A 26474-nucleotide genomic window follows, 5' to 3' on the forward strand; every position below is an offset into this window, starting at 1 on the left:
GACAGAAAGTTTATAAATAGTGTCTAGATCACATTGCTTACTGAAAACTGCTGAAGTAAATTCCCATCTTGAAGGAATTGCTCCTTTCGTCGTAGAGTTGAAATTGACTAGGGGTTTTGATTTTGAAGCCCATTGTAAGTTTTGCTATTAAAGCGAAGGAGCTTCTTCCGATTTGTTATGTAACTGGTGGAAGGAAGAGACTGTCCATTTCACTGCTGTCTGTCACAATCTTTGCACAAAATTATCCCATCTTAAACAATAATACAGTATTAGACATTATTTTCTTTCTACTACAGTGGCTTGAAAAAACAGTGGTGAAACTGATAGACAAGAAACCCGCTCACTATAAAGATGAAAAATGTGTAATTGTCATTTCCTTTAAATATACACAAATATAAACACAGCTGGCCTTTGAAATTAGCATTTTTCTGAGTTTTGTAATACAGTTCTCCAAACAGAAATGTGTATGTTATGCAATCAAGAGAGAGGGGGGGGGGATCAAGAGAGAAGAGAGAGAAAAGGGGGGGGGGCTTCTATCTTCTATATTGTTCATAACTCCAAGGAATATTATGTTTTCAGTCACAAGTTGCCATTGTTTTCAATATCACCCTGCTATAGCCGTACAAATTTACAGATCATAGATACAACCCCACCAAAGTTAAGTGCTTTTAAATCCCATTAAATCTAATGAGAGCTTTTAAGCATATCCTTAACACTTTCATTGATGTGAACAGAACTTAAATGTACTTAATTTTGACTAGTTTGTGCCATGAGCTGCTTTGAAACAGAGCAGAATAAGTTTGGCCTCCATATTTCCAAAATTAGAAAACAGAAGGAGAGTGTTTAAAAATAAACCTGCATCTGTCAAGATGTTTCCTCATGATTGGGATTTTGTTAGCTATATTATCAATAAATTAATCCAAAACAGATTTTCTTTTTCACCAAATATTATTTTCATAGCTTAGAATTCTGGTGCCCAACTCACCTTAAGAGAAAGAAAGACAAAAAGAGAGAAAACAACAGCCTTCTAATTTCACCTGTTCTACTGGTCCAAAGTAAGAAATATTGCAAGTATTAATATGACAGCAATATATTATCTATGAGAATTTACATTATATTGTTTTAGCAGTAAAGTCTCCAATCCACTTTTAAACCTGTTCTTTAGATCCTTGCGACTCTGAGGTTGACTGCGAAGCCCTTTGTTTTGTAAGCTGTCTTGGTAGTAAAAGAGGTGATAGCAATTCTTGTATGAAGGAAAAATGGGAACATATTGCCCTCTAGTGTTGAAAAATATATAACTGGAATGAAAACAAATGAGATTTCATCTAAGAATGCTCTCCTTCCCCCCCACTTTCTGGTAGCAAAAATTCAAAAGGTTTTTTTTTGTTCTTGCTTGCTGTAAGGACCACTTATTGATTTGTTTAGGGACAGTGAATAACCCTAATGAGATTGTAAAGCCCAAGATGTGTGTGTGATATTTGATGTATTCCAAAAGTGAAGTTGCAGTGATTTATCAGTGTCACCAGAGCTTCAAAACTGCAATGAACTCTTGTAGAGAATTTCACATGATCTGCTGTATCTGTCTAGAGCCTTATCGCTTTGCAGGAAGCATCTGAAACATTACAGTTAAGCAAGAAATCTATAAACATTGGCTTAATCATGATTATGATCTCAGTAATTAAGCAGCAATTGAACTGTTACTAGCTGTAGTAATATCAGTAGTAGAAATGATAGGCGCAGTAAACTGGCTATATGTATTATTACATTTTAGTAGGCTTTTGCTGGGGGGGGGGACTTTCCAGTTATACATTCTAATATTCCAGTTATACATTTTTATATATTGTCTCTGCTTTTGAAGCCTTATCTAGAAAACATATTAATCCTTGATACTCCACCTGTAGTATGGGAGCAGTAATCAATAGCATTCTAATGCTGAGCAAGGTTAAGAGTGTAAAGCACTTTGCATACTATAAGTATTATATAAATATCCATTTTAACATCATTAATTTCTCATTTCTATATTTACTCAATTGTCATGTTTGGGGGGCCTGCCAAATCGATCATATACATGTATGCTTAAAAGTAAGACTCACTGACATCCATGAACTTACAATCCTATGCACGCCTACTCAGAAGTCCTATTAAATACAGCAAGCTTACTCCCAGGTAAGTATAGTTAGGTCTGCAGCCTTGTTTCCAAGTATATGTGTAAAAGATTGAAGCTTGACTTATAAAAAAACATCGCAGTTATAATTGCCACGAGTCAGACCTCTCCAAATGGAGGGTGGGGTATGCTGGCTTTCCATGGAGAAGACTGAAAGTCATCGTTAATGACTGAGAAGAAGCAGCAGCAAGGTGGCCCAAGTGATGTATCACAGCATCTAAGACCAAGCTTATGACATTTGGTAACAATCTACAAAGCACTGGCTATGAATACACTTCATTGAAGTTAAACAGAAAACTACTATGGGTAGTCAGTCGGCAACGCATGAAACTCTTAATCTCTGGGTTGCGGTTTCAAGCCCCACATTGGGCAAAAGTTTCCTGCATTGCAGGGGTGTGGACTAGATTGCCCTGGTGGCCTATTTCAATTCTACAATTCTGTTATTTTATTTACCCAGAGCCAGGGCTGGCTCTGCTACAGCATTAGGATGACATTTGCCACGTGCTTCCTAAGCTAGTCTACTGTCCTCATGTGCAGTGGAAGAAGATGCCCTATGGCCAGTCTTAAAATAAGGTTCAGCTACAAGGCCATCTACATGGGAGGGAGGGTGATATCTTGTACTTTGCCTCAGGTAGCAATTTCTCTTGGGCCAGCCCTACATAGCACATGCTTGGCAGTTCAGAATATTGAAGAGAACAGGCCCTGCTGTATATGCGGTTGAATTATCTGGCCCATAGATTGGAGCATGTCATTAAAAGGGACTAGAGACTTCTGTGAAAGGAACAAGTATCTCCCCCCCCCCCCCAGCATTTTATCAAGGCTGCTCCACCTACTGATCTTAGAGGTAAGACATGAATTGTGAAGGCCAAGCTATAAACCAGTCTCCATTCTCCCAGTCACCTGGACTCTTAAAAAATTGATATGGGTGCCAAGAAACATAAACATTTCACCCCACCACTCCAAAACAGATATAGGGTTAAAACAAAATAAAAAAATTCCTTCCAGTAGCACCTTAAAGACCAACTGAGTTAGTTCTAGGTATGAGCTTTCGTGTGCATGCACACTTCTTCAGATACACTGAAACAGAAGTCACCGGACCTTTCTATATAGTGAGAAGGTGGGGAGGGGTATTACTCAGAAGGGTGGTGGGAATGGGTGACTGGCAGATAGCTGCGATGAGCCTGTTGACGACTCTTAACGACTGCAATAGGTCTAACAGGAAAAAGCAAGGGGTGAGAAGGTGAAAAATGGCTTTGTCATGTATAATGAGATAAGAATCCAATGTCTTTATTCAAACCAGGTCTCTCCATAGTTTTAAGTTTGGTGATAAGTTGCAATTCAGCAGCTTCTCTTTCCAGTCTATTTCTGAAATTCCTTTGTAATAGAACAGCTACTTTGAGATCTTGTCTAGAATGTCCTGGGAGATTGAAGTGTTCTCCTACTGGTTTTTCTGTCTTGTGGTTCCTGATGTCGGATTTATGTCCATTTATTCTTTGGCGTAAGGTCTGGCCTGTTTGTCCAATATAGAGAGCTGAAGGACACTGTTGGCATTTTATGGCATACACAATGTTAGACGATGAGCAATTAAATAGTCCCGAGATGGTATGTGTGATGTTGTTGGGGCCAGTAATGGTGTTGTCCGGGTGTATGTGGCAGCAAAGTTGGCATCTGGGTTTATTGCAGGCTCTGGTGCCAGTGTCCGTGTTAAGTCTGGTTATAGTATTATTGTGGGTTAGGAGTTGTTTAAGATTGGGGGGCTGTCTGGAGGCAATGAAAGGTCTTCCTCCCAGAGCTTGAGAAAGAGAACTGTCATTGTCCAGGAGAGGTTGTAGATCTCTGATGATGCGTTGTACTGTTTTAACTTGGGAGCTGTATGTGATGACTAGAGGTGTTCTGTTATTTTCTTTTTTGGGTCTGTCTTGCAGCAAGTTCTCTCTGGGTATCAGTCTGGCTCTGTTGATCTGTTGTCTAACTTCATCTGCTGGGTATTTTAGTTCTAAAAAGGTTTGCTGTAGATCTCTTAGGTGAGAGTCTCTGTCTGTAGAATTGGAGCAGATGCGGCTGTAACGTAGTGCCTGGCTATATACAATGGACTGTTTGGTATGTTTGGGATGGTAGCTAGAGGCATGTAGATATGTTTGTCGGTCAGTTGGTTTACGGTATAAGGTGGTGTCTATGCGCCCATCCTGTATTTTTATAGTAGTGTCCAAAAAATGTATTTCTTGCATAGATTGATTCATTGTTAGGTTGATGGTGGGGTGAAAATCATTGAATTTCTGGTGGAAGGTGTCCAGGGTCTGTTGACCATGTGTCCAGATGATAAAAATATCATCAATGTATCGCAGGTACAAGAGAGGTTTGAGTGGGTAGGAGTTTAGGAAACGTTGTTCTAAATCCGCCATGAAACTTCTGTTTCAGTGTATCTGAAGAAGTGTGCATGCACACGAAAGCTCATACCTAGAACTAACTCAGTTGGTCTTTAAGGTGCTACTGGAAGGAATTTTTTTATTTTGTTTTGACCATGGCAGACCAACACGGCTACCTATCTGTAACTAGATATAGGGTTGTTGTTGTCTAGAATCTGCCAGCAGCCTTGCTATAATGCAAATGACCCTTCTGAGAGCAAGACCAAAAAATTCCAAAGATTTCACTTGCTGAATGTTTGGTTAAGATTTACCTTAACCTAAAATACCTCTTTGCCATCATTCTGCTGTCCTTGCAACTAACCTTTAAAGTCAAGTTATCTTAACCTTAATTCTGCTTTTATGTAACACGATTCATTCCAACTCTAATTACTGTAGCATTTAAAAAATAATAATAATGATAAATTATAAATATTTTTCCACACTTAAATGACACCATGAAGGCATCCCACTGTCGTCATCTATGGTGGAATCAATAGAACTTTTTTTTAAAAGGTGACTAGCTTATTTAATTAACACATTTTAATTGCTGTATGGATTTTTCTTAACCTACTCTAATTTCTCACTTTGTTGCAGATAATGTTAATTGTCTTCTCCATTGATTATTGGCAACTGGCGCATTCAGAGAAGACGACTTCCAATATAGATTTCCAACTCTTTGGACTTCCAGCTCTGAGAGTTTCATAGTTTTGAACACCCCCCTTATAAATGCATTGCAATGGTCACATGAACGTTTGGAGAGTGGTACTGACACCATCACTTGCTCTGTTTATAATGGCACTTTAGAAGGAAGAAGCCAATTGTTGTTCTTTTAGTAACTAAATGAACAAACATAAAGTGCTGCAAAAAACATGAATCTTATTGTGAAGCTTCGTAGAAGTTTTCGAACATTGGTCGTTCTCTTAGCCACCTTCTGCTTAGCGAGCATAGTCATTTCTGCTTATTACTTGTATACAGGTCACAAGCAGGAAATAGCCCTCATTGATACCACAGGAGGGGCGGAGTGTGAGGATCTTAAACTCTTGCCATACAGGTCAATGGAGCTTAAAACAGTGAAGCCCATCGATCCATCTAGGACTGACCCAACTGTGCTGCTCTTTGTGGAGAGCCAGTACTCTCAGCTCGGCCAAGACATCATAGCCATTCTGGAGTCAAGTCGGTTTCAGTTTCAGATGGTGATTGCATCAGGAAAAGGGGACCTTCCTCCACTGGCAGACAATGGCAAAGGGAAATACATCCTTGTAATCTATGAAAATATTTTGAAGTACACCTCCATGGATTCATGGAATAGAGAACTCCTGGAAAAATACTGTGTGGAATACAGTGTTAGCATAATTGGTTTTCATAAAGCCAATGAGAACAGCTTGTCGAGCACTAAACTCAAAGGATTTCCATTACATCTCTACAATAATGCCGCTCTGCAAAACTGCTTAGTAAACCCCCAGTCTCCTCTGCTTCACATTACCAAAGCCCCAAGGGTTGAGAAAGGCCCATTACCTGGTGAAGACTGGACCATTTTCCAATATAATCACTCCACTTATCAACCAGTGCTTTTAACAGAATTTCAAGCTTCCAAACCATTCCCAGTATCACTGCCTAAGGCTTCTCTCTATGCCACAGTGATTCAGGACCTGGGACTTCATGATGGGATTCAAAGAGTTCTTTTTGGAAACAATTTGAACTTTTGGCTGCACAAACTCATTTTTATAGATGCCATCTCCTTCCTGTCAGGGAAGAGGCTTACATTGTCCTTGGATAGATACATTCTTGTCGACATCGATGACATCTTTGTTGGGAAGGAAGGGACAAGGATGAATGTTAAAGATGTGAAGGTAAGACAAGAGTGAATGGTGAAAGCTCTTCTCAGCAATACATTTCTGACACATAAAGCATCAGAAGGCTAGTAATACCTCTCAACAGTGTTTTGTCCTGCAGTTTGCAAGCATCCACCAATCCTTTCACTCAGGGGTAGAGAACCTGGGACAATCATCCCTGACTTTGCTGGCTGAGGCTGATGGGAACTGGCATCCAACAACATTTGTAGGGCCACAGTTTTGCCATCCCTGCTATAGGTGTTTAAAGGATAGAGGTTAGGCGTTTTATTTATTGATTCATTGCCTGTTGTAAACCTATCCATTCTCCAAACTTCTCAAAAGAACATATGAGTCCTGCCTCCAATCTGATCTTCACAACAGCCTTGTGAGGCAGGTGAGGAAGAAGGATCTGATTAGCCCAAGGCCATCCAATGAGCTTCACAGATGAATGGGAAGCCAGGTCCCTTCAGTCCCTGTCTGACACTCTGAATGAATGAATGAATTTATTAATACGGTCACAGACCAGCATCACACACACAATATCACAGATCATAAAAATATCAGAAATACAAGGGACAATATGAATATAACAAGGCTCTAAATATAAAAATTAAAATTAATTGTTAGTTTGTCCCCAGTAATTAACATTTAGGGGTTTGAACATTATGGGATACCACTTGCTTCCTGCAGTTGATTGCGGACGCATAGAATTTAGCTACATTTAATGTAGTCTTGGGATTCTTGTCCTCTAACAGTAGTTTTAAACTATGGTATTCCAATTCTTTCCTGGACTTTTGCAAAACAGGTGTAATAAAAGTCAAACGTATATCCTCATAAAGACGACAACGTAATAGTACATGTGAGGTAGTTACAACTTCCAACGAACCACAAGGACAGACCCGTACTGTGTAAGGTTTACCCTCAAATCTGCCCTGAAGTAAGGCAGAAGGAAGAACGTTAAATCTGGCGAGGGTAAAAGACCGTCTGTATTTGGGTACCTGAAGACCTGACAGATAGTTAGCTGGAGAGAAACCTCTTCCATAGTCCCTTATTGCCAGATGTTTGATCATTTCGCTCATGTGGCATTGTAATTCTACGTCCAGGATACGCTGGCGAATTGTAGTCTGACACTCTGTCTCCAATACACCACACTGATTTTTGTTTGTATTTAGGCTTAAAATGTCTGGATTTATTTGTTTCCAGTTAGAGGACTTGTCTCTAACATTTCTGCTAGGGTAAATTTTGAGGTGGGAAGCTAATCAGAACTACCTGTCCTCCACACCTTAGCAATGATCATCAGGCTAGCGGACCAATGCTTTTGCTAGTAAGAACAGCATCAGAAGGGTGGCAAACCCAAAAATGGTGAATAAACAACTTGGTCATCCAAGGGAGCTCACTGAGCTCTGGATTTAGTAGGCCTCAATGCACCCATGGGCCACTATGTAAAACAATTAAGTGCCTTTGTACTAATAAAGTTTGCATCCTGCTAAGACACTCTTGCTGACTTGAAGGGAAATGTTCTTGGAAGTTACAGCCAAAGGAATCCTCAGGGAAGAGACTGGGCAAGCCTTACATACAATTTTGAGATTAAAAATAAATTAGCAAGACTAGCGATATACCTAATTAAATTCTCCCTGGGAATTGTCTAAATGTATCTAAATATCGAATTAATCATCATTATGGGAGCCAAAACTACAACAATTTCTCCATTTCAGTACAGAGAGATTTTCATTTATGGGTGATTGTTCACCTTGTAAATGCTGTTTTTTTTTTCCTCTCTCTCTCTCTCTAAGATATATACAAATATATATACACGTATATAAGCACCCTCTTTGAGCTTCTTTTCCTCACCTGTTGTCCTGGCCACAATTCCAAAGAAATCAAATCATAAAGATAGGGCATGGCTCATCAAACGTTTACCATTTGATTTCTTTGTTATTCAGGCCAGGACAGCAAGTGGTGAAAAGAAACCTGAAACTCCAGCTGTTCCCTAATGAATCAAACAAAGGCCCGTATAAGGTTCCATAATGAGATACTTTCAACCACAGCCTTAAAATGTTGCATCACTTAAATCAAACAATCTGCTTTCTGAATAAATTCTTTGTTGACTTCTGTATATATGGATTTGCAAACCTCTCTCTTTGTTTTTGCAGAGTTTTTTTTGCTTTTCCACCCCATGCATAGTGTCTCAAATAACCTTGATGTTAGGAGCTGCAGAAATAAATAAGAGGCATATCCAGATGCCAGCCAAATCCAGAGACTGTTCTTTGTTTTCATTGGGGTGGAATTTAATGGTGCATTCCTCATTCTCAACCCCAGCAGCAGGATCTTGTCCAAGATTTTTCACTTTGAGCTTCTGACAATACTTTTTCCTAATGGAAAAAAAAATCAGACTGAATCATATAGAACCTGGGCATCAAAATGACAGTTTTCTCCAGCATAAGCTATCCATTAATCAAGATACGCTGAGGCTCCTGTCTGGTCATATCTGCTTTCTGGGGTTTGGTGATTAGAGACTTAATAGGGCATTTTTGATAGCAGCACCTTAGTTACAAAACTCAGTTAACATACTTGCTTGGCACCATCTTTGCTATCTTTCATGCCCCGGGCAAAGTCCATCCCATTCTTTCAAATGGTACTAGAAGATCTCAAATGCTTTTTAGTAATAGGTCAACTAAGTTAGTTCTAAGTATGAGCTTTCGTGTGCATGCACACTTCTTCAGATATCTGAAGAATATCTGGTATCTGAAGAAGTGTGCATGCACACGAAAGCTCATACCTAGAACTAACTTAGTTGGTCTTTAAGGTGCTACTGGAAGGAATTTTTTTATTTTGTTTTGACTATGGCAAACCAACACGGCTACCTATCTGTAACTAATAATAGGTCATTCATTCATTTATTCAGTTACTAGTTGCTGTTTCATGTGTGGGTCCCCACCCCCCGTGTTATTTTCAGAAGCTGCCTTAATGCCACACCTTGAGAACAATAGAATAAGCATGCATACATACATACATACATACATACATACATACATGTGTGTTTGGGGATGTTCTATTTTTACAGAACTAGAATATTTGCAGTGGAAATCAAGTCCATCAGATTATGGTGGCTTTCCTGGTTATATGCAATATTGTATCACACTTCTCACTTCTGTTAACATAACAGCAGACTTGCAGCCTCAATGTAACTAAATTTACTTGGAAGAAAGTGCCATTTGTTGCAGTCAGATTTCTGTAATTAATTGCACTTAGGATCCAAACTTATAAACTATCACTCCACATTAGAGTTCCAAGAATTGGGGGCAAAGTAGATGTGATGAGTGCAGCCATCCACATGCCTGCCTCATTCACATATTATATTTATTTGCATGTATTTATTATTTTTATAGCCACCTATCAATAGATATTCTTCATGTGGCTTTAAACAAAACAACATAAAAATGCAAGGAAGAATAAGAGAAATCAACAATAAATAATAAAAGACAACAACAACAACAGTGAGACAACATAAAACAATTTACAACCAAAACTTAAAACAATTTAAACCCTGGATGAATTAAAAGGTGCTGAAATGATCAGAGAGGAAAAAACCAGGTGAACCTCTCTGGGAAGGTGACTCTGTTCCTGGTATGGCTGCTCCTGTGCAGGCTAATATTTGGGGTATTTTTTATTTTTTGAAAACCAAGTGAGAGAATATGAAGCTATATAACTCAGACATTACAGCCAACTATGTGTTCAAAAATGCTTTCTGCCGTAAAACAACAACAACCTTATTTCTGTAGTGATTCTGGGCTATAAAATTTCTGGTCTTGTAGGTTTCTCCATCACAAGAAATGGGGAACTCACAGACAGATTTCTCTAGACATTTTGCAAAATCAGGAGATATTTTCATATTACTGAAGCGTGTATCAGAATTGCATTTTGAGAAACTATATGCCTTCCAGAAAATCAAGCAGGTACTTAAATGTCGCTATATTTTTTGGTGAACACTTTGTGTGGCTTAAATGTGTAATTTAAATACATTTTTCATTAGACAGTTAATTGACCAATTGTGTTTGGTGAAGATTATCTGAAAGTTGCTTATGGTTTAACCAAAATGGATGTGGTATGCACATTAGACTTGAGCTAAGGTTATGGTTTGCCAGGAAATAAATGCCTATGAGATATGACCAGTAGCCTACGTTACGGTTTGACCAGGAAGTGGGGGTGGGGAGTGCATTTGGGGTTTGGATGCAAAAAGTGGTTGTTGAACCCTATCTCCCACATCTATTGTATCCTAATCCTTCTTCCAAGGAGCTCCGCATAGAATAGATGTTTTTATTATCCTCATGAAAACTCTATGGGAAAGGCTATGCTGAAATATTGTGCTGGGTTAAAAGTGAGCATCATGGCTGAATTGGAAATTGAACACAAATCCTCCCAACTCCTATTCCAACACCTTAACCACTACACTGCAGACTCTCTAATAAACACAATGAGAGCTCAAAATAGTATTAACACTACAGATAATCACTGATTTTAGGAACCAAAATTCTTCCATATGGCTGTATGGAAGGCAGAAGTTCTCGAGAAAAGTACTGAAGAACAGCATTCTAATCTTTTAGAGTTCTTTGAGAGGAACAAAAAGCTCATGGATAGGAGTGGTGAAGTAGGCACTGTCTCCTTCACCAAAGACTCCTGAGTAAGTTTAGCATTCATGGGGTAAGAGGATGGATCATCTAATGGATCAGTAATGGCTGAAGGAAAGGAAGCAGAGAGAATGAATGAATGGACCGATCTCACAAAGTAGGGGTGTAAGAAGTGGGCTCCCCAAATGATTTATATTGGGACTGGTGCTTTTAAACTTGTTTCATAGAGGTGAGCAGGGTGGTGTCCCACTGACAACAACAAATTGTTCAGGGATTGTGAAAAGCTCCGAAAGGATCTCTCTGAACTGGATGAAGGGTATTAAAATGGCAAATGGGGTTCAATGATAAGAGTTGCGCTCTTCAGGTAAAGTTCCTTGGTTTCCTGTTTGCTTCATTCACAAAGTTTGCAGCAGAAAAACATGACAGCTATCAGAATTTTCTCTGCACTCAATGGATGCATGAATGGAGTAGCCAGAGGCACAGCCTTAATCCATTTTGCTACCTGTGATCAATACCTTCCTATTGATAAAAGATGTTTGCTGTCAAGAGGGAGGATACCTGCATAATACAACAGCTTGAGATTAATTAGGAGCCTGCATTTAGCTTTTAGCAGAAGCTTCTGATTTTTAGTGTTTTATTTTATTTGCTTTCAAATAAGATTGGTTTCTCTAGGTATTTGTTAATGAGTCATTTACAGGCCATAGAATTTTAGAGTCCATTAGTATCCAAGCCAAGTTCTTTCCTAATGAACATTATACAGTACTGAAAAAACAAAATCTCAGTGATTGGTTTACAGTAAGGGAAAACTACTGAGACTTAGAAAACTATCTATCAAGACTCACAGAACTGAAAATCAGTTTGCATGACCTTCCCCAATGAGTTTAAGCAACCTACTCTGCAAGAGAAGGAAAAGGTCAGGAGGAGACAAGGAGAATGGATTAAATCTAAAGCATATAGAGCTGTGGTTTATGTATTTCTGGCTGCCTAATGCTCTTTTTTAAAAAGATTGTTCTTTTCTGCTGTGTTAAAACACTAATACCTGATTTGAATGTTCAGGAAGGGTCCATGGTACAGTCCTCAAAGGGCTATTCCATCTCAGGATACTTGGAAAGAGGGCTGCTCATCTGGATGGGTCTCCACGATAAAATATCCCTGTGCATGAAAAGAAAAATGAAGACAACAAAATTCTAGTACAACAGCCTTCCTGACCTTTTGGTACACTGGTTTTATTTTTTCCTATGGCATTAGTTCCAAGCCCCACCAAAAACCCTAACTTGGGGTGGAAGCAAGTTCCTTATCAAAGGATATAGCACCCCACCACTGAGTTAAAAGTTAGACCTGGCTAGCTGCTGAGTAATACACTGGTACCTCAGGTTACAGGTGCTTCAGGTTACAGACACTTCAGGTTACAGACTCCGCTAACCCAGAAATAATACCTCAGGTTAAGAACAGTTTCAGGTTAAGAATGGACCTCCAGAATGAATTAAGTTCTTAACCCGAGGGTCCACTGTACAGCATTGGATTTTTGCTTTGCATTATGCTGTCTATTGCCCAGAATTGTTAAAAAAACAATTCTGGTTTGGTTATGTTGCATTTGCAACATACTATTCACCAGCTTCACATTCAAAGGACAGAACTGTCTGAATATTTCACAGTGTACTCAGCAGTGACTTTCACAAACCAGTTTCCCATTCGAGATGCAAATATTCAAGAAAAAGAAATTGCTAACAGACTGTGCAAACATGATGCTCCAGGTTGACAAAATGTGTGTGGAAGGGGGAGTAGTTTCTTGATTGATCTGTTTGCTTTACACCCAGACCTCAATAAAATTTTCAGGGTGGTTTGCAAAATTTCAAAGCACATGAAACTAATTTAAAGTATAACTTAAAAAACATATAGCAATACAAACAGTAAAATCATTAGAAGCAACAAAACAACAACAGTAACCATGCTTATTCTCACACTTAATCAACACTGAATGTGAACGACTTCACAGTCCTTATTATTTTCAGTATCCCTATCCTCTCCTTTTAATGGGCAATTCAGTTCAGTTCAGTTGGGGGGGGGGAATAAACCATGACTATTATTTGTTCTGTGCTCAGGTATATCTGCCAAGATGGAAAAATGCACCCCAAATGTATGGTTTCTCATTTGTTCTGAACAACTAGAAATACATTAAATACCTGGTGCAATTATAAAACATTTCTTGTTAGAAGGGCACTTGTTTTCCTATATGATATTAGGTGTTAAAAAGTGATTGTGCATGGCATGGTTTAGGAGCCTTCTCTGTGCATTTATTCCATTTCCCTCTGGGCCTCATGACCCTCAAACATTCCCTTTGGTTCGCATGTTCTAAGCATTAACCTTCATCCCTTACTTCTCAAATGATATAAAATGCCATTAGTCTTTGACACTTCCTTGGATTTTTGAAGGCCTCTATTTTTTACCCTCACCTGGTCTTTGTGCATTAAAAAGCACTTTGAACTCTGAAAGAGGCTCTCATTTCAGTGCCATAAAGACACAAATACATATAAGAGTCACACAGATCTTTTGATCATAGGGAATGAAATAGCACCATAACATCAGGGGACTATATCCTACATGTGTTCTGGAGAAGGCGTTAGGTGCGCTAAAACTAATTATAGTGCTTCCATTTGGTACATTCTCTGATCCTTCTGAAAGAATCACTGATGTTATTACATACAAAGGACAGAAAAGAAAATGTGGGCTGCCCCCCCCATCCCAAATCCTTCCCCATCTGTGGCCAAACTTTTAGATATAGTTGGCATAAAATGTGTGTATAAAATCAAAAGTCTGTGAGTACCCCTATGTTGATAGTATAAATTACATTAGGTGCATTTCTTCTTTCTTGGCATTTATTGCAGAGTGTTGGTTGCCCAAGAGCATTAAAGACTTAACAAACATGCCTTCAACCTGGATATGATGCAAGTGAAGGTGAGGGGAGCAGGATGAAAGGAAGGGGAGCATTGTGATAAACAAGTTCATGGCTGCACCCTGCTTCATACATTCAACATTACACACACTAGGAGTCTGGTGTTCCTCTTCCCATCCATTTTCATTGCATCCAGTTTGAATGCCAACTTAAGGGTACTGTAAAAGATGCACAAAGAATGTGTTTGAGTCCAATAAAACTGTCAGAGGCAAGCCTACGATTCTCAGGGTTTCTGCTTACCTGTGGGATGAAGAACTTGTTTGACTTCATTAGTTAGTTAATCTTCCTCATTAAAAATAAGAGAGATTCCCACAAAAGATGCCACATTACAAATGACAGACCACGCTGTGATTTCTGGTCTTTAATTACCATCATAGCCTTATCCAGGCGTTATTGTAAAATGCCACATACAAGGAGGAACACAGGGCAAAGCATATTAACTCTACCCCCTTGTGCCCATTCCCCTCACCTTCCAGGAATTTGAGGCTGACTGAATCAGGTGTGGGTAACTTTTGACCCGCCGTACATTGCTGAACTACAACTCTCAGCACCCTCAGCAAGCATGTTCAAAAAGCTGAAATAATGGGAGATGTAGCTCAGCAGCCAAAGGGTCCTCACAACCGGCGTGAAGCAATGAAGCCTTCTGTACTCAGAGGCTTTTGTGTGATCAAGAACCCTGGAAAATCTGGGCTCTACATCATGTGGGAAGCCTACACATGTAGAAGCAAGATCCCAACATCTGACAGTCATTGTCAGTTCCAGGTTTTGTAATGCCCTTGGGCAAGACATCCTCCAAGGGCCTCCCTCTCTTAGTGAGTCAACCTCTTCATCACCATCTTCAGCAGATGCTCTTCTTCTTCCTCATCATTGCTACCACCAGGCCAATGATCAAGCAGGCAGTGGCATCTACTACTTCTTATTACCACCATTATCAGGGCCACAGTGAAAGGCTGGTGGACAAACAAGTTGCAGTGGGCAAGAGGTGGAGTTGGTCTATGGAGGTCTTGTTAGTGGGGCCTACTGTTGGCAAGAACATGATTATGTCAACCCTTGGTGCCAATCTTGCACCCTTGAACTTGCAGAGAGCTTGGGGAACAGGGAATAGAGATAGCACATTTTTCACATGTCCCGTTCCACCCAGTGTGTGTAATTTCCAGTATATAATAGGATTGTGCCTTAATAGGATTGTGCACACCATTCCCCATCCTCCTCACTGGTGCTAATGCAATCTGCGTTTGGGGTAGACTTTTGACCCATCTTTGTCCCTAACCACATGTAATATCAGGCTGTCATCCTTCTTCAAGAAAATTGGCCTTCAATGAACATGGCTCAGGAACAAACACTGGAACTGCTGCAGGAATCCTATCAGGAAAGGAATTTCTAGTTTGGACTGAGAGGATTATATGAACTTCTAAATTAATGAACAGTTGCATGTACATTTCCAGGAACAGGAATTAAATCAATTAGTCCTTTTCGCACAGAGAACCAAAGTAATTCCCTCCAATTAGAGCTCTTCAGCTTCTCTATTCTTTGTTGAACAATGTGAAATATTTAGGAGAGTGTGGCAAAATTAAGCAGTGTATTAATAGTTTGTTCACTTGTTTTGGTTTTGTTCATTGCCTTACTATTTCAGGAAGCTAGACAGGAGGTAGCTAAAAAGGAAGCAACTCCCTTTTTTGGTTAAAGTAGAAGTATGCCTTTGAAGACCACATGAACATAAGAAGAGCCTGCTGGATCAGGCAACTGGCCCATCTAGTCCAGCATCCTATTGTCACAGTGGCCAGACAGATGCCTGTGGGGAACATGCAAACTGGACATGAACACATAATATGCCTTGTTAATTGGTTTAACCACCAGCAGAAAGCAATGGATAAAGTCAATTTCCTCATTGGGTGGTATTCAACTAAGTTTTACTCAGAGTAGACCCACTGAAGTAAATGAACATGGCTAAGCTAGGTCCATTAATTTCAATAGGTCTACTCAGTCTGTTTTTTCGGGGGGGGGACCGCAGGGGTACACATACCCCTAAACATTTTGTGAATCTTTGTACTTTTGTCCATTTACTGTATTTATTTTCCCCTATTTGAGCTATAGAATGGTGATTTCCCTGAGTCAAAATGAGAGTACCCCTAAACATTTTTTTAGGAAAAAAGCACTGGGACTGGGTCTACTCTGATTAGGACACCTCTATATCTGGATGATATTCTGCATAGTTTTTCCTCCCTACACAAATTATAAAACAATTTTAATGTCTTAAAAGTTGCTTATGTCCTTTTCAAATAATAATTACAAATATAGGTTGCATATTCTTTTCATTTCCATCAAGATGGCCTCTATTTTGTCCCACAAGTCATTCTGAACCTTAAAATGCTTCTATTTCCCACAAACACTAAATTTAATTATCCTTAATTAGTGAGAAGCATTTGCCAAATCTTAAGCTCAACATAAACAGTGGATTTGCTGTTAGATTTTCTTCTAACACTATGTTGTTGTTTTGTTGCACTTTTGTAGACCTGTGTTGTTGTAAACATCCATGGCACCTGTTTCGTAAATGATTCATAACACTAGGAATGCTTCAAGTTGAAAATTTTCGGGGCATGCTCTGCTCAACTTTTAACATAATTTCAGCTTTTGAAGCTCGCCGTGTTCATGTGGACAGGCTTCAAGACCGTCTAATGTATTTAAGTAGGGAGACTTGGTGGATTCTATCTTTGCTAATTCTAATACAAACTGGCCTTGTTTACATCTTCTGGATTAATGTGTGGATTAATTATTTAGCCTGGAACTGACTTTGGCACTTGCCATATATTCTAATGAAGTTCTCATCTCAAAACCTTAGCAAGCTATATATATATATTACATTATTTTGTTATTTTGAGAGAAAATGGGAGTGGAACCACTGGAATGAATGACTAGGGGAGGCAATCTGAACCTTCCCATGCCACGGCTCTGCTCACTTCTGCCAGCTCAGCCATTCTCCTGCTGGCCACCAAACATGTGGGCAAAGAGGGTGATATCTCCACCAGCAGAGCCCAGCAGAATTCCAGAAATGTGGCATTTTGTGGGCATTGCTGAGCTTGCCTGGGTTCCACTAGATACCAAACCATTCTCACAACTGGCACTGGCCAACATTGGGCTTAATTCTTAACATTATTCCTGAATCTGCTCTGAGTCTTACTGTGGCTTTTACTTAAAGGTGCACTGTTCAATAGTGGGTTGGCTCCCCACTCTAATCTCCTGTCCGCTGCAGGCAGATCATTAGTGCACTGTCTCTTCCCTCCCCTTCTCCCATTCAGTTGCTGCCTAGATAAGAACTAGGCTGTGCAGCCTCACCCCCACCCCTCCATCTGATCCTGGTCCTGCTGAGGTCTGCTTCACTAGTGTGCTCCCTGCAGGGAATGAACTAGCAAACCAGATAATTGCAGCAAAAGTACAGTGGGGGCTGTTTGAAGGCCCTTTTGCAAACAGTTCCATGCTGCTCTTTGCAGACGAGAGCCAGTGTGGTGTAGTGGTTAAGAGCAGTGGACTCATAATCTGGTGAACCAGGTTCAATTCCCCGCTCCTCCACATGCAGCTGCTGGGTGACCTTGGGCTAGTCACACTTCTTTGAAGTCTCAGCCTCACTCACCCCACAGAGTGTTTGTTGTGGGGGAGGAAGGGAAAGGAGAATGTTAGCCGCTTTGAGACTCCTTAGGGTAGTGATAAAGTGGGATATCAAATCCAAACTCTTCTTCTCCTGCCTTTCCTTCTAAGCCTCCACCCAACATCTTTCAACAGCTCCAGATCACTCCAGGTGGATTGACCTGACCTAGGTGATTGGATATTATCCCTACTGAATCCAGTCAACGTCTGGATTTGCCAAAATTGCCTAACTTGGTTCGGGATTTGGACTGTAATGCAGCGGTGCCACCTTGTGTGTGCCTGCCACTGCAATGCGATGGGCAGGCGTGTGTGTGTGACATTGCAAGTCTACATTGTGGTGTCCAGTGACAACTCCTCTTCCTCCTGCTGGCACACAGTCTTTTATACCTCATCTTTGGCATAGGGTTTTGTTTTGGGTTTTTGGTCTCTAGAGGTCCATCACAAAACTGATTGATTGGTATTAGAATTGCTTCACTTCCATAATGAATGGATGCACCAACCTGACCCATTTTCTTGTATGTTGCCCAATGAATATTTATTGATGGGTAGCAATATAAACTTTATTATTATAACTAGCAATAACAATAAAGATAACTTTCAAGTCCATAACGTGCTGGAATTGTTGCATGTTATCCAGGTTCCTTTCAATTGGCCTCTGCAATGAAGCAACTGCAGCAGATGAATCACTTTTTTCATTTTTAAAAAAGCATGGAACATCTTGAAGTCAACTGTTGTCATGTTTCATAGAACTCTACAATTACCTGCGTTTTAAACAATAATGCACATTAATCAACAGGAAAAAGGGAAAACAACCACCACCCATTTTTTCCTGCATCAGAAAACAACACATTAAGTTGTGAATCAGTGCCATGGCAGAAAAGATAGCTAATCTAAACTTAAAGAGCAGTCATAATTATTGTCTTAAAAGCACTCAGCGCTGCAATAAACACTTCACGAAGAATGTCAGTTGTAATGCACTTCCGCTAGTAACAATATTACTTATGTTTCTTTAAATAGGTCTTTGTCTTCTAAATGCATGGAGAAGAAATAGCTCTGAGGCCAACAGCACCACTTAGTATCATTATACAAGAAATTTCCAAGCAACCCAGTTCAGACAGGAGCATTATTAATTCATTGGAGTGTATGCCTAATAGACAGATGGATGGAAAGAGAGAGAGGAGAATGGTGGCTGTAGAGCAAAACTCCTTACACTTTACTGCCTGGGCATTCTTGTACAGAATCAGCAGCAGTCAGTTTTGAAACATCAGCAGATATTTGGCATCATCCATGTGCTGCTCCAACAGTAGCAGTGGGTAAATCTGCCAATTTCTCAGATTTTTCCACTGTTGAATTCCGTTCTCCATATTTCCGTATCAGTTTGCTCTTTTTTAAAAAGCCCTCGTGAAAGTTCTTCATTTCAATGCAAATTTATTCCAATAGATAAATTTTTGCAAAACATTTTTGAATGTTATTTGCACTAATAAATGCATATTTACACTCACTTATGCCCTAGTCTATGCATTTTCGTATGCATCACTTCACATTGCAAAATTCAGAAAAGTGAGAATTGCTTCAGAAAGTTCAAATTAGAATTGCTTTTCAATGCAAAGTGGGTTGAATTTCTCCCCCAACCCTATTCAATGGGTACATTGTTTTAAGAAAGGAATTCTTATGACTTTTAGGGCTCTTCCTCACATCTTGTACAACCCATTCCATTGCCTGTTTACTGAGAAGCTAATCTCATTTAGCTCTCAGAGTTTAGTCCCAAGGGTTGGAAAGGAGCAAGCAAAGTCTTGGAAGTCAGAAGCAGAAAGGATGCAAGGGGACTCAGGCCATTTTCAGGTTGCAACTCCCTGCAAAAACAGCAAAAATAAATAAATGCTGAAGGGAGGGGGCATGTCTTCAAGGTTTCCACTACATGCCAATGAGCCAAGCTAGCATGAATTTTAAGACTTAATTAAAGGCAGCAGACCAACTCAGCAATGCAAGTGACTACAGTGGAAACAAGAGATGCAGAATGATGGGTGAGACCTGGAAAAGGAAATCAAAATCCAGAGTAGGAAGCACTTGGTAAAGGCACAAAGAAGTCTTTTTTCAGGTAATGCACAGAATACCCCCTCCCTTCCTGCAGTACACTGAGGAAAGGAAAGATGGTACTTAAATTGAACTAGATAGAGAGAATCATGTTCCCAGTGGCAAACAATTTAAGAAGGGATTTTTCAAACTTCTGCCTGTGTGTTAGCTGTGAAGTAAGCCTATTTATCCATTGTGTGTGTGTGTGTGTTTTATTAAATTTGTTAGTCACTTTATCTTGCCCAAGACAATCCAGAGTGGCTTACATATTCATTTATTTGTATTTCCGTGCTACCCTTTCCCCTCAAAAGACACAGAGAGGTTAAAAATGGAAGTGACAGAACAAAATGATTAAAAATAAAATAATTTAAACATTTCAAAAGATCTAAAAAGTTGCACTGTTTTAGTGTTGTTAGCCGCCCTGAGCCCGGCTTCGGCTGGGGAGGGCGGGATATAAATAAAATTTAATATTATTATTATTATTAGATGTTAAAACTATAAAATGACAGATGCCCCTGTACAAAACACAAAGTACCCCCTGCGTTGACTCCTGCAAGCACTGCTTGCTCTGGGCAATGGCTAATTCAAGAAAGGCTATGTAACTTGAACGGTAAAACTTCTAGAGTCAACCTTCCTTTAACTCCCAGATCAGGAGTCAAACAAGCACAGCTGTTAAGGTGCTTTGCTCTTGCATGTCTCTTGAACACCAGCAGCTTTCTATCCTGCACGGCAAGCTGATTTTTGAAGCTGAAGCAGTATGATGTGGCACAGGGAGCTGCTCAAATAAAAAGGTGGGGGAGGTCAGTGATCCCATTCAGTGTGCACAAGCACTGGGGCTGGCCTAAAGCAGCTTTCGGCTCCCAACCTCTGCCTCTTAAAACAGAGCTCTATTTCACATCTTAAAGGACCACAAGTTCCCTGCCATGGGAAGAATGTGGTGAAGCGGCTAGTACGCTTATGCTTTCATTTCCTGCATCTTTCGGAGTCTTCTCAAAATGTTTTCAGTTTTCTACCACCAGGAGAATTTCTTTAATTTGTTTATTTCCCTTTCCATCAATGTATTATGCATCAGCCCGATCCATTTATTTATTGCCCTACACAGGCTGCTAGCAACACATGCACCCGGCAGATTAAATTCCTGCTCTTTTTTATTGCTGTGCCATTCTCGATTCAGTAGCTTGACGCCAATATCAGTTTTAGCTTAGCCTTAGCTTCCTGTTTGTTGGCCTTATATCTTATTCATGGATTTAATAGCTCTGTTATCTGCATGTCCTTTGTGCAGATGCAATTCCAGTGCCACCGTAGCAAACATTTGAATCATTGTATCTCAGCAATTGATCTGTCCCGGTATAGTGAGAGAGCCTTTTTACCGTGGGAAACTATGTTATATAGAAAGCTAACGTAATCACTATATGAATTTTTACACACCTTCAGCCAGTTTGTGGTATGTGTGCATTGGACTCAGGAACCAAAGGAAACCTGTATTAAATCTAATAAGAAATTGTGAGTGGATTATTTTGTGATGGAGGCCTCTTAAGGACAAATTAAATCTTTAAGGCTAATATTAGGACAAATGTGTGCTTTGAACTGGATGGGGTGGGGTGGGACAGGCTGTAAATGTTTAAGCACCCTTCTCTTCCTCACCACTTCTCTGCTCTTTTCCCACCTCATGAGGCATGCTTGAAAAGAATAGAAAAGAAAGGTATTTGGGACACTAGCATATATGATAAGGTTTCATGTGATCCCCTTCTGCATTGAAACTATGTGTGTAGGGGTCTCACTGCTGGCTAGCTCCAGAAACTAGAAGTATGGGCCAATTCCCCACCCTGCCCCAATGGCTTCACAATTCAAAAACTATGTAAAGGGGCTTAAGTACCTACCAAACATACAGAGAGTCCCCCTACATCAGTGTTTTTCAACCTTTGGTCTTGAGATATTTCTGGATTACAACTCCCTTTGTTTCTTACCATTGGCTAAGCTGACTGGGTGTTGTGGGAGTTGTAATTCAACAACCTCTAGAAGAGCACTATTCTGTAATTCAACAACCTCTAGAAGAGCACTATTCTATATAAAGGGGAATCCTGATTGACCCAGATTTCCTCTACAGTGGAGAAACCCAGTGTGTCTACACATAGCTGCCAAACTTAGAGCTTTCTGCAGGCATGTCCATCAGTTGTGGGGAGCAGGTCAAAGGGTGGGGGAAGCTGCAGGGACTCCATGACTATCTCACACATGCTTTCAACCTGTGAGGTGATGTGGAATTGTGTGGGATCCTCTCTTGCTTTTTGAGCAAGAGAGACACAAACAGTGATGGACCTCAAAGTGGGGGACAATGAGTTGAAGGAGAGTCAAAAATGCTGAGTATATTGAAAAAGAAGACACACATATGCCTCTTTCATTGTGATGGGCACAACGTGCAAATATTAAGCTTGGCAGTTTCAATAATGCTAAGTTCTCACATTAATCTTTATGTTCTGAAAGAAGTGACTTTTTTATTTGATTTTCACACACCAAACTTTTCTTCTGAAAATACCCTCATACAGCAAAACATGTCTGCGAGAACTTGAGATCTCAGCTGGTCTTTATGATGTCATAAGTAACAGATTTCATTCAGGCAATGGTAGCATACTCACCCAGATTTTTCCCCCTCTCTGTGGAGAAAGATGAAGGACTCTTTTGACTGTAGAATGTTAGGAGAGACAGCAAAATAGTATTAAAAATATACTTCAAAAATGAGTAATACTAGTCAAGGAATACTTTTGAGGGGATAAGCCAATGAAAGAAATGCCTGTTTTTTAAAAAAAATACTTTCAACATCCCCAAGAATCAGAAGCATAATTAGTGTATACACTATTTAAGCATAACATTAATATCCATATCATCCACCAGAACATTCTAGAATTTCTGTTGAAATAACATTTCCCCCTACTTTGAGGTTGTTGTTGTTTTTTCCTACAGTGGCATATTGAATAGATATAAATTCTCTGGGTTATGTATTCCAGAATTTATCACTTAGCAGTTTGGCATGACATGATAACAATTCTTCAGCACTTGCAGTTGGGAACAGCTCAAAGAAAATGAGATTCACTTCAGTTCTTTCTATGTCAAGAGGAAACTTACTGTATGTTTGCCTCAGCACCATGCACTTTGTGCAAAATAAGATTCACGTGAAGGGTTTTCAGCTTCATCTATGAAAAATTATTCTCAAAGACAAAACTAGGATGGAATCACATGACAAATTTTCACTCCTGAAAAATATTGTTTGAGTTTTCCTCTGGAACATCACATTTGGATTCTGCTATTGCCAATAGTCCAACCTGTGTTCAAATAGGTGGACAAGCAATGTTCAGAATTTCAGGAGTCAGACATAGGTTGAGCTGCAACCAGTATAAGTGTTGAATTTGATCTTTCATTCACATCCATTAGTTTTTTACACTTCCCTGAATGCTGGGATGCAGTTTCAGCGTCTCAAAAAACACATCTCAGTTATGTATACATTTAAATACAGTCAAACGTCAATTCCCAAACACCTCCATTTTGGAATGTTTTGGCTCCCGAAAGCTGAAAACCCAGAAGTAAGTGTTCCAGTTTTTGAACGTTTTTCTAAAGCCGAACATCTGACATGGCTTCTGCTTGAGTGCAGGAAGCTCCTGCAACCAATCAGAGGCTGCACCTCGGTTGTCGAACATTTTGGAAGCTGAACGGACTTCTGGAATGGATTACATTCGACAACTGAGGTTTAACTGTGCATATTTTGAGAGAAAACACACAGTCTGGTAGTCTACTAAGTTTCACTCAGGGTAGAACCACTAAAATGAATGAAAATGGCTAAGTTAGGTCCATTAATTTCAGTGGCAGAATTGCAATTCTCTGAGTTCCCTGGGAGGAGGCACTGATTGTTAAACCACACTGGGAACTATAGCTCTGAAAGGAGAATAGGGATCTCCTAACAGATCCCAATATCCTTATCAAACTACATTTCTTAGGATTCTTTAGGGGAAGCAATCGTTCTTTGAAGTGATATGATACAACTTCAAATCTATAATGCAGATGGGGCCCAAGTTGGGAACTTCCAACAAACAGCTTATATGCTAAACAACTATGCCACAGTATGCACTGTTGTAGGGCTTATCAGATTTGGAATCTGGTTACTCAACTCTCACAAAAATCCTTTCCAAAACTGAGGCTGAGATTAGCTGCAACTCTGAGCCAAATTTTGCAAAGATATGGCATTTACTACCCCATCAAGCACCTCCACCTCCAGTGCTACCACACAACATAATCTACCAACCACAGAATTAAAATGTAGTATTTTGATGGCATTATATAACGCCACTAAAAACCATTCGTCAGTGAGTCAAATTGGTACTAATGTGCTTCCTTTATGTCTTTGGCTATAACCTAAATGCCTGTGTCTATTTTAACATTCTGGATTTATGAATGCAATGGAAATTCATACCACTTTTACAAAACATTTAGAATGCCACACTGCAAATATTTAAGTGAGAATATAATATATCTGTAACACGCTACCTTCCCTGCTAACTTCACCCCACCCCCATATCTCTCCCACTGATTTTGCTCTCCCAGCAAGTCTCTCCCAATATCACTGCAAATTAACTAGGTTGTGCAGTATCAGATTGATGATAAATTTAACTCCTATTCTCTCTCCCCAACCCCTTTTGTAAAAATAGTAATCCAACCATAGTGTGAGTTCTGGAATATTACAGATGCTTGCCATGTGTTTGCTGCTCGATTCATCCTGAGATCCAAAAACGCTATAAACGCACCACTGTAGTATTGTAAAGTGTAATTTCACTGTATTTGTTATTAGGGGAGGGAATAAGGTTTCCCTTTTGTTTTCATCATTATTTCTGCTGTAACTGGAAACATGCTGCTACTACATTATCCGGAAATAAAAGCAACCCAGAGGTGCCGTAAATAATTCTGGGAGGCCACTGTAGATTGGATATCCATTAACAGTTGGCAGAGGTTTCTTCTGAAAGCTGAGAAGTAGCTTGGGTACACAAAGAAGGGGAAGCATGTAAATCCTGGGACTAATGAAACCCACCATGATATCTTTATGTGGTGCAGAAGCATGTTTCTAATGAAAAGCATGGTCAAAATTAAAGGGTTCAGGAACTCAGACCAGACCAAATTTCATACAATCATACACAGACTTTACTAAAACAAAACTCTACAAGAGAGGAAAAAACTCCAAATAATTACACAGATTAAAGTAGCTCAGAAGGTAAGAAAACAAACCCTAACTTATCCAGCTAATTAGCATAAACACTTACACTTAAATATCATTAGGCTGAGCAATGGAACAAGATGCTGTCAAAAGCCCAAATAGATGCTGACCTTGGTTTGGCTGGCTGGCTGCCAAGAGCTCCCACCAATCCAGGTTTTATGGGAAATTAGACCATGGTCTTCACCTCTTCCACACTATTACCTTGGGACACTAGCCTTGAAGTCTTAACGACAGACAGCTGTATGTAAGCTCACTATTTCTTAGGTTCTAACCCATTCCCATAAACCAGTGTTAAAAGGGTGTTATTAGCCGCTGGCCCAGAGGTTCCTCACCCCTGGCCTATCCAGTTGCAGCCTGACTCCCTTAATATAGGTGTGGGGAACCTGTAGTCCAGAAGTTGTTGGACTCCAACTCCCTAGTGGTCAGGGATGTTGGGAGTTGTCATCCAAAAACATGGGCCCCTTGGGAATGAAATATGGGATGCAAATTGAATAAGCAAGCCAACAACACCAGGAGAGCCCATCATGGTCTTCCTAGATTAAAAGAGAAGTGCAATGCAGGATCTAACTGGACATGTTTATCCCCTGGTCTGCAAAACTATATTTGCAGGCATCAGGTCATTTCCCTCCTTTGCTTGTTTTACCTTACATTAAAACAGGGATGTGGGGGCTGCTGTGGTCTAAACCGAATGAAAGGTCAGCAGTTCGAATCTGCACAATGGAGTGAGTTCCCATTGCTCTGTCCCAGCTTCTGCCAACCTAGCAGTTCGAAAGCACACCAGCACAAGTAGACAAATAGGTACCACTCTGGCGGGAAGGTACGCGGCGTTTCCATGCATTCTGGCTTTTGTTTCCACACACACACCTCACTGGTCCTGCTTGGTACCTTGAATGTTTTTGCCTGGCCTGATTGTGTGCTTGAACTCTGATAATGGCTTTTTGTTGTCTGGATGAGAGAGAGGAGGAGACACAGGCACCAACTTTATGGGGCTAAGGACAACTCAGCTCCCACAAGTATGCAGGTATGGGGCTGAGCCTCCCAATCTTGAGGGGCTGGGCCCCACCAGACCTACTCGCATTGGGGGAGTGACCTGCCAGGCCTCCCCGTGTTGGCAGAAGGCCATGTGGCCTCTTCCCAATTTGGCATGGCATCTATTGATGCCAATGAGAGCTCATGTCAGGCGCTGTAGGGGGTGGAAGCAATTTTCATAGAAACCGCAGCAAATGGGAAAGCATTATTAATTCCCTTTGCAGGAACCCCAGTCCTAACTGGTCTCTCCAATGGCCATTTGCAGGTTTAATTAGATTGTTACAATCCTAAAGTATATTTGTAACGTCGTGTTTAGTTTTGCTCTTGGATCAGCCGTTGGTCCCTGATGCAATACAAGCTCACAAATAGCATCAGGTGATTTTCTGCAGAAAGTAGAACAGGAGCATGTTCAAGATTGGGGTCATGCATTGTCACATGTTTGGCCCTTGCTCCCAAATGACCATGCATAGACTTGCAGCATATGACTCAGTTTA

At 40.2% G+C, this 26474-nt stretch overlaps 1 protein-coding gene across 2 annotated transcripts in view; it reads left to right on the top strand.

Moving 5' to 3' along the window:
- The window catches only part of NDST4 (N-deacetylase and N-sulfotransferase 4), a 120103-nt gene that overhangs the window by 18353 nt on the left and 75276 nt on the right, over positions 1-26474 (top strand). Inside the window, exons 2-3 of one of the 2 annotated variants that reach the window (XM_081876759.1) lie at positions 961-1067; positions 5164-6419. In XM_081876759.1, the coding sequence (XP_081732885.1) occupies positions 5439-6419 (981 nt within the window). In that variant the 5' untranslated portion in view covers positions 961-1067; positions 5164-5438. The remainder of the gene's footprint in view (positions 1-960; positions 1068-5163; positions 6420-26474) is intronic. The other variant, XM_081876758.1, reaches the window with a different exon arrangement.

This window comes from Podarcis erhardii, assembly GCF_964252035.2.
Source record: "Podarcis erhardii genome assembly, chromosome: 9".
NCBI lineage: Eukaryota > Metazoa > Chordata > Lepidosauria > Squamata > Lacertidae > Podarcis > Podarcis erhardii.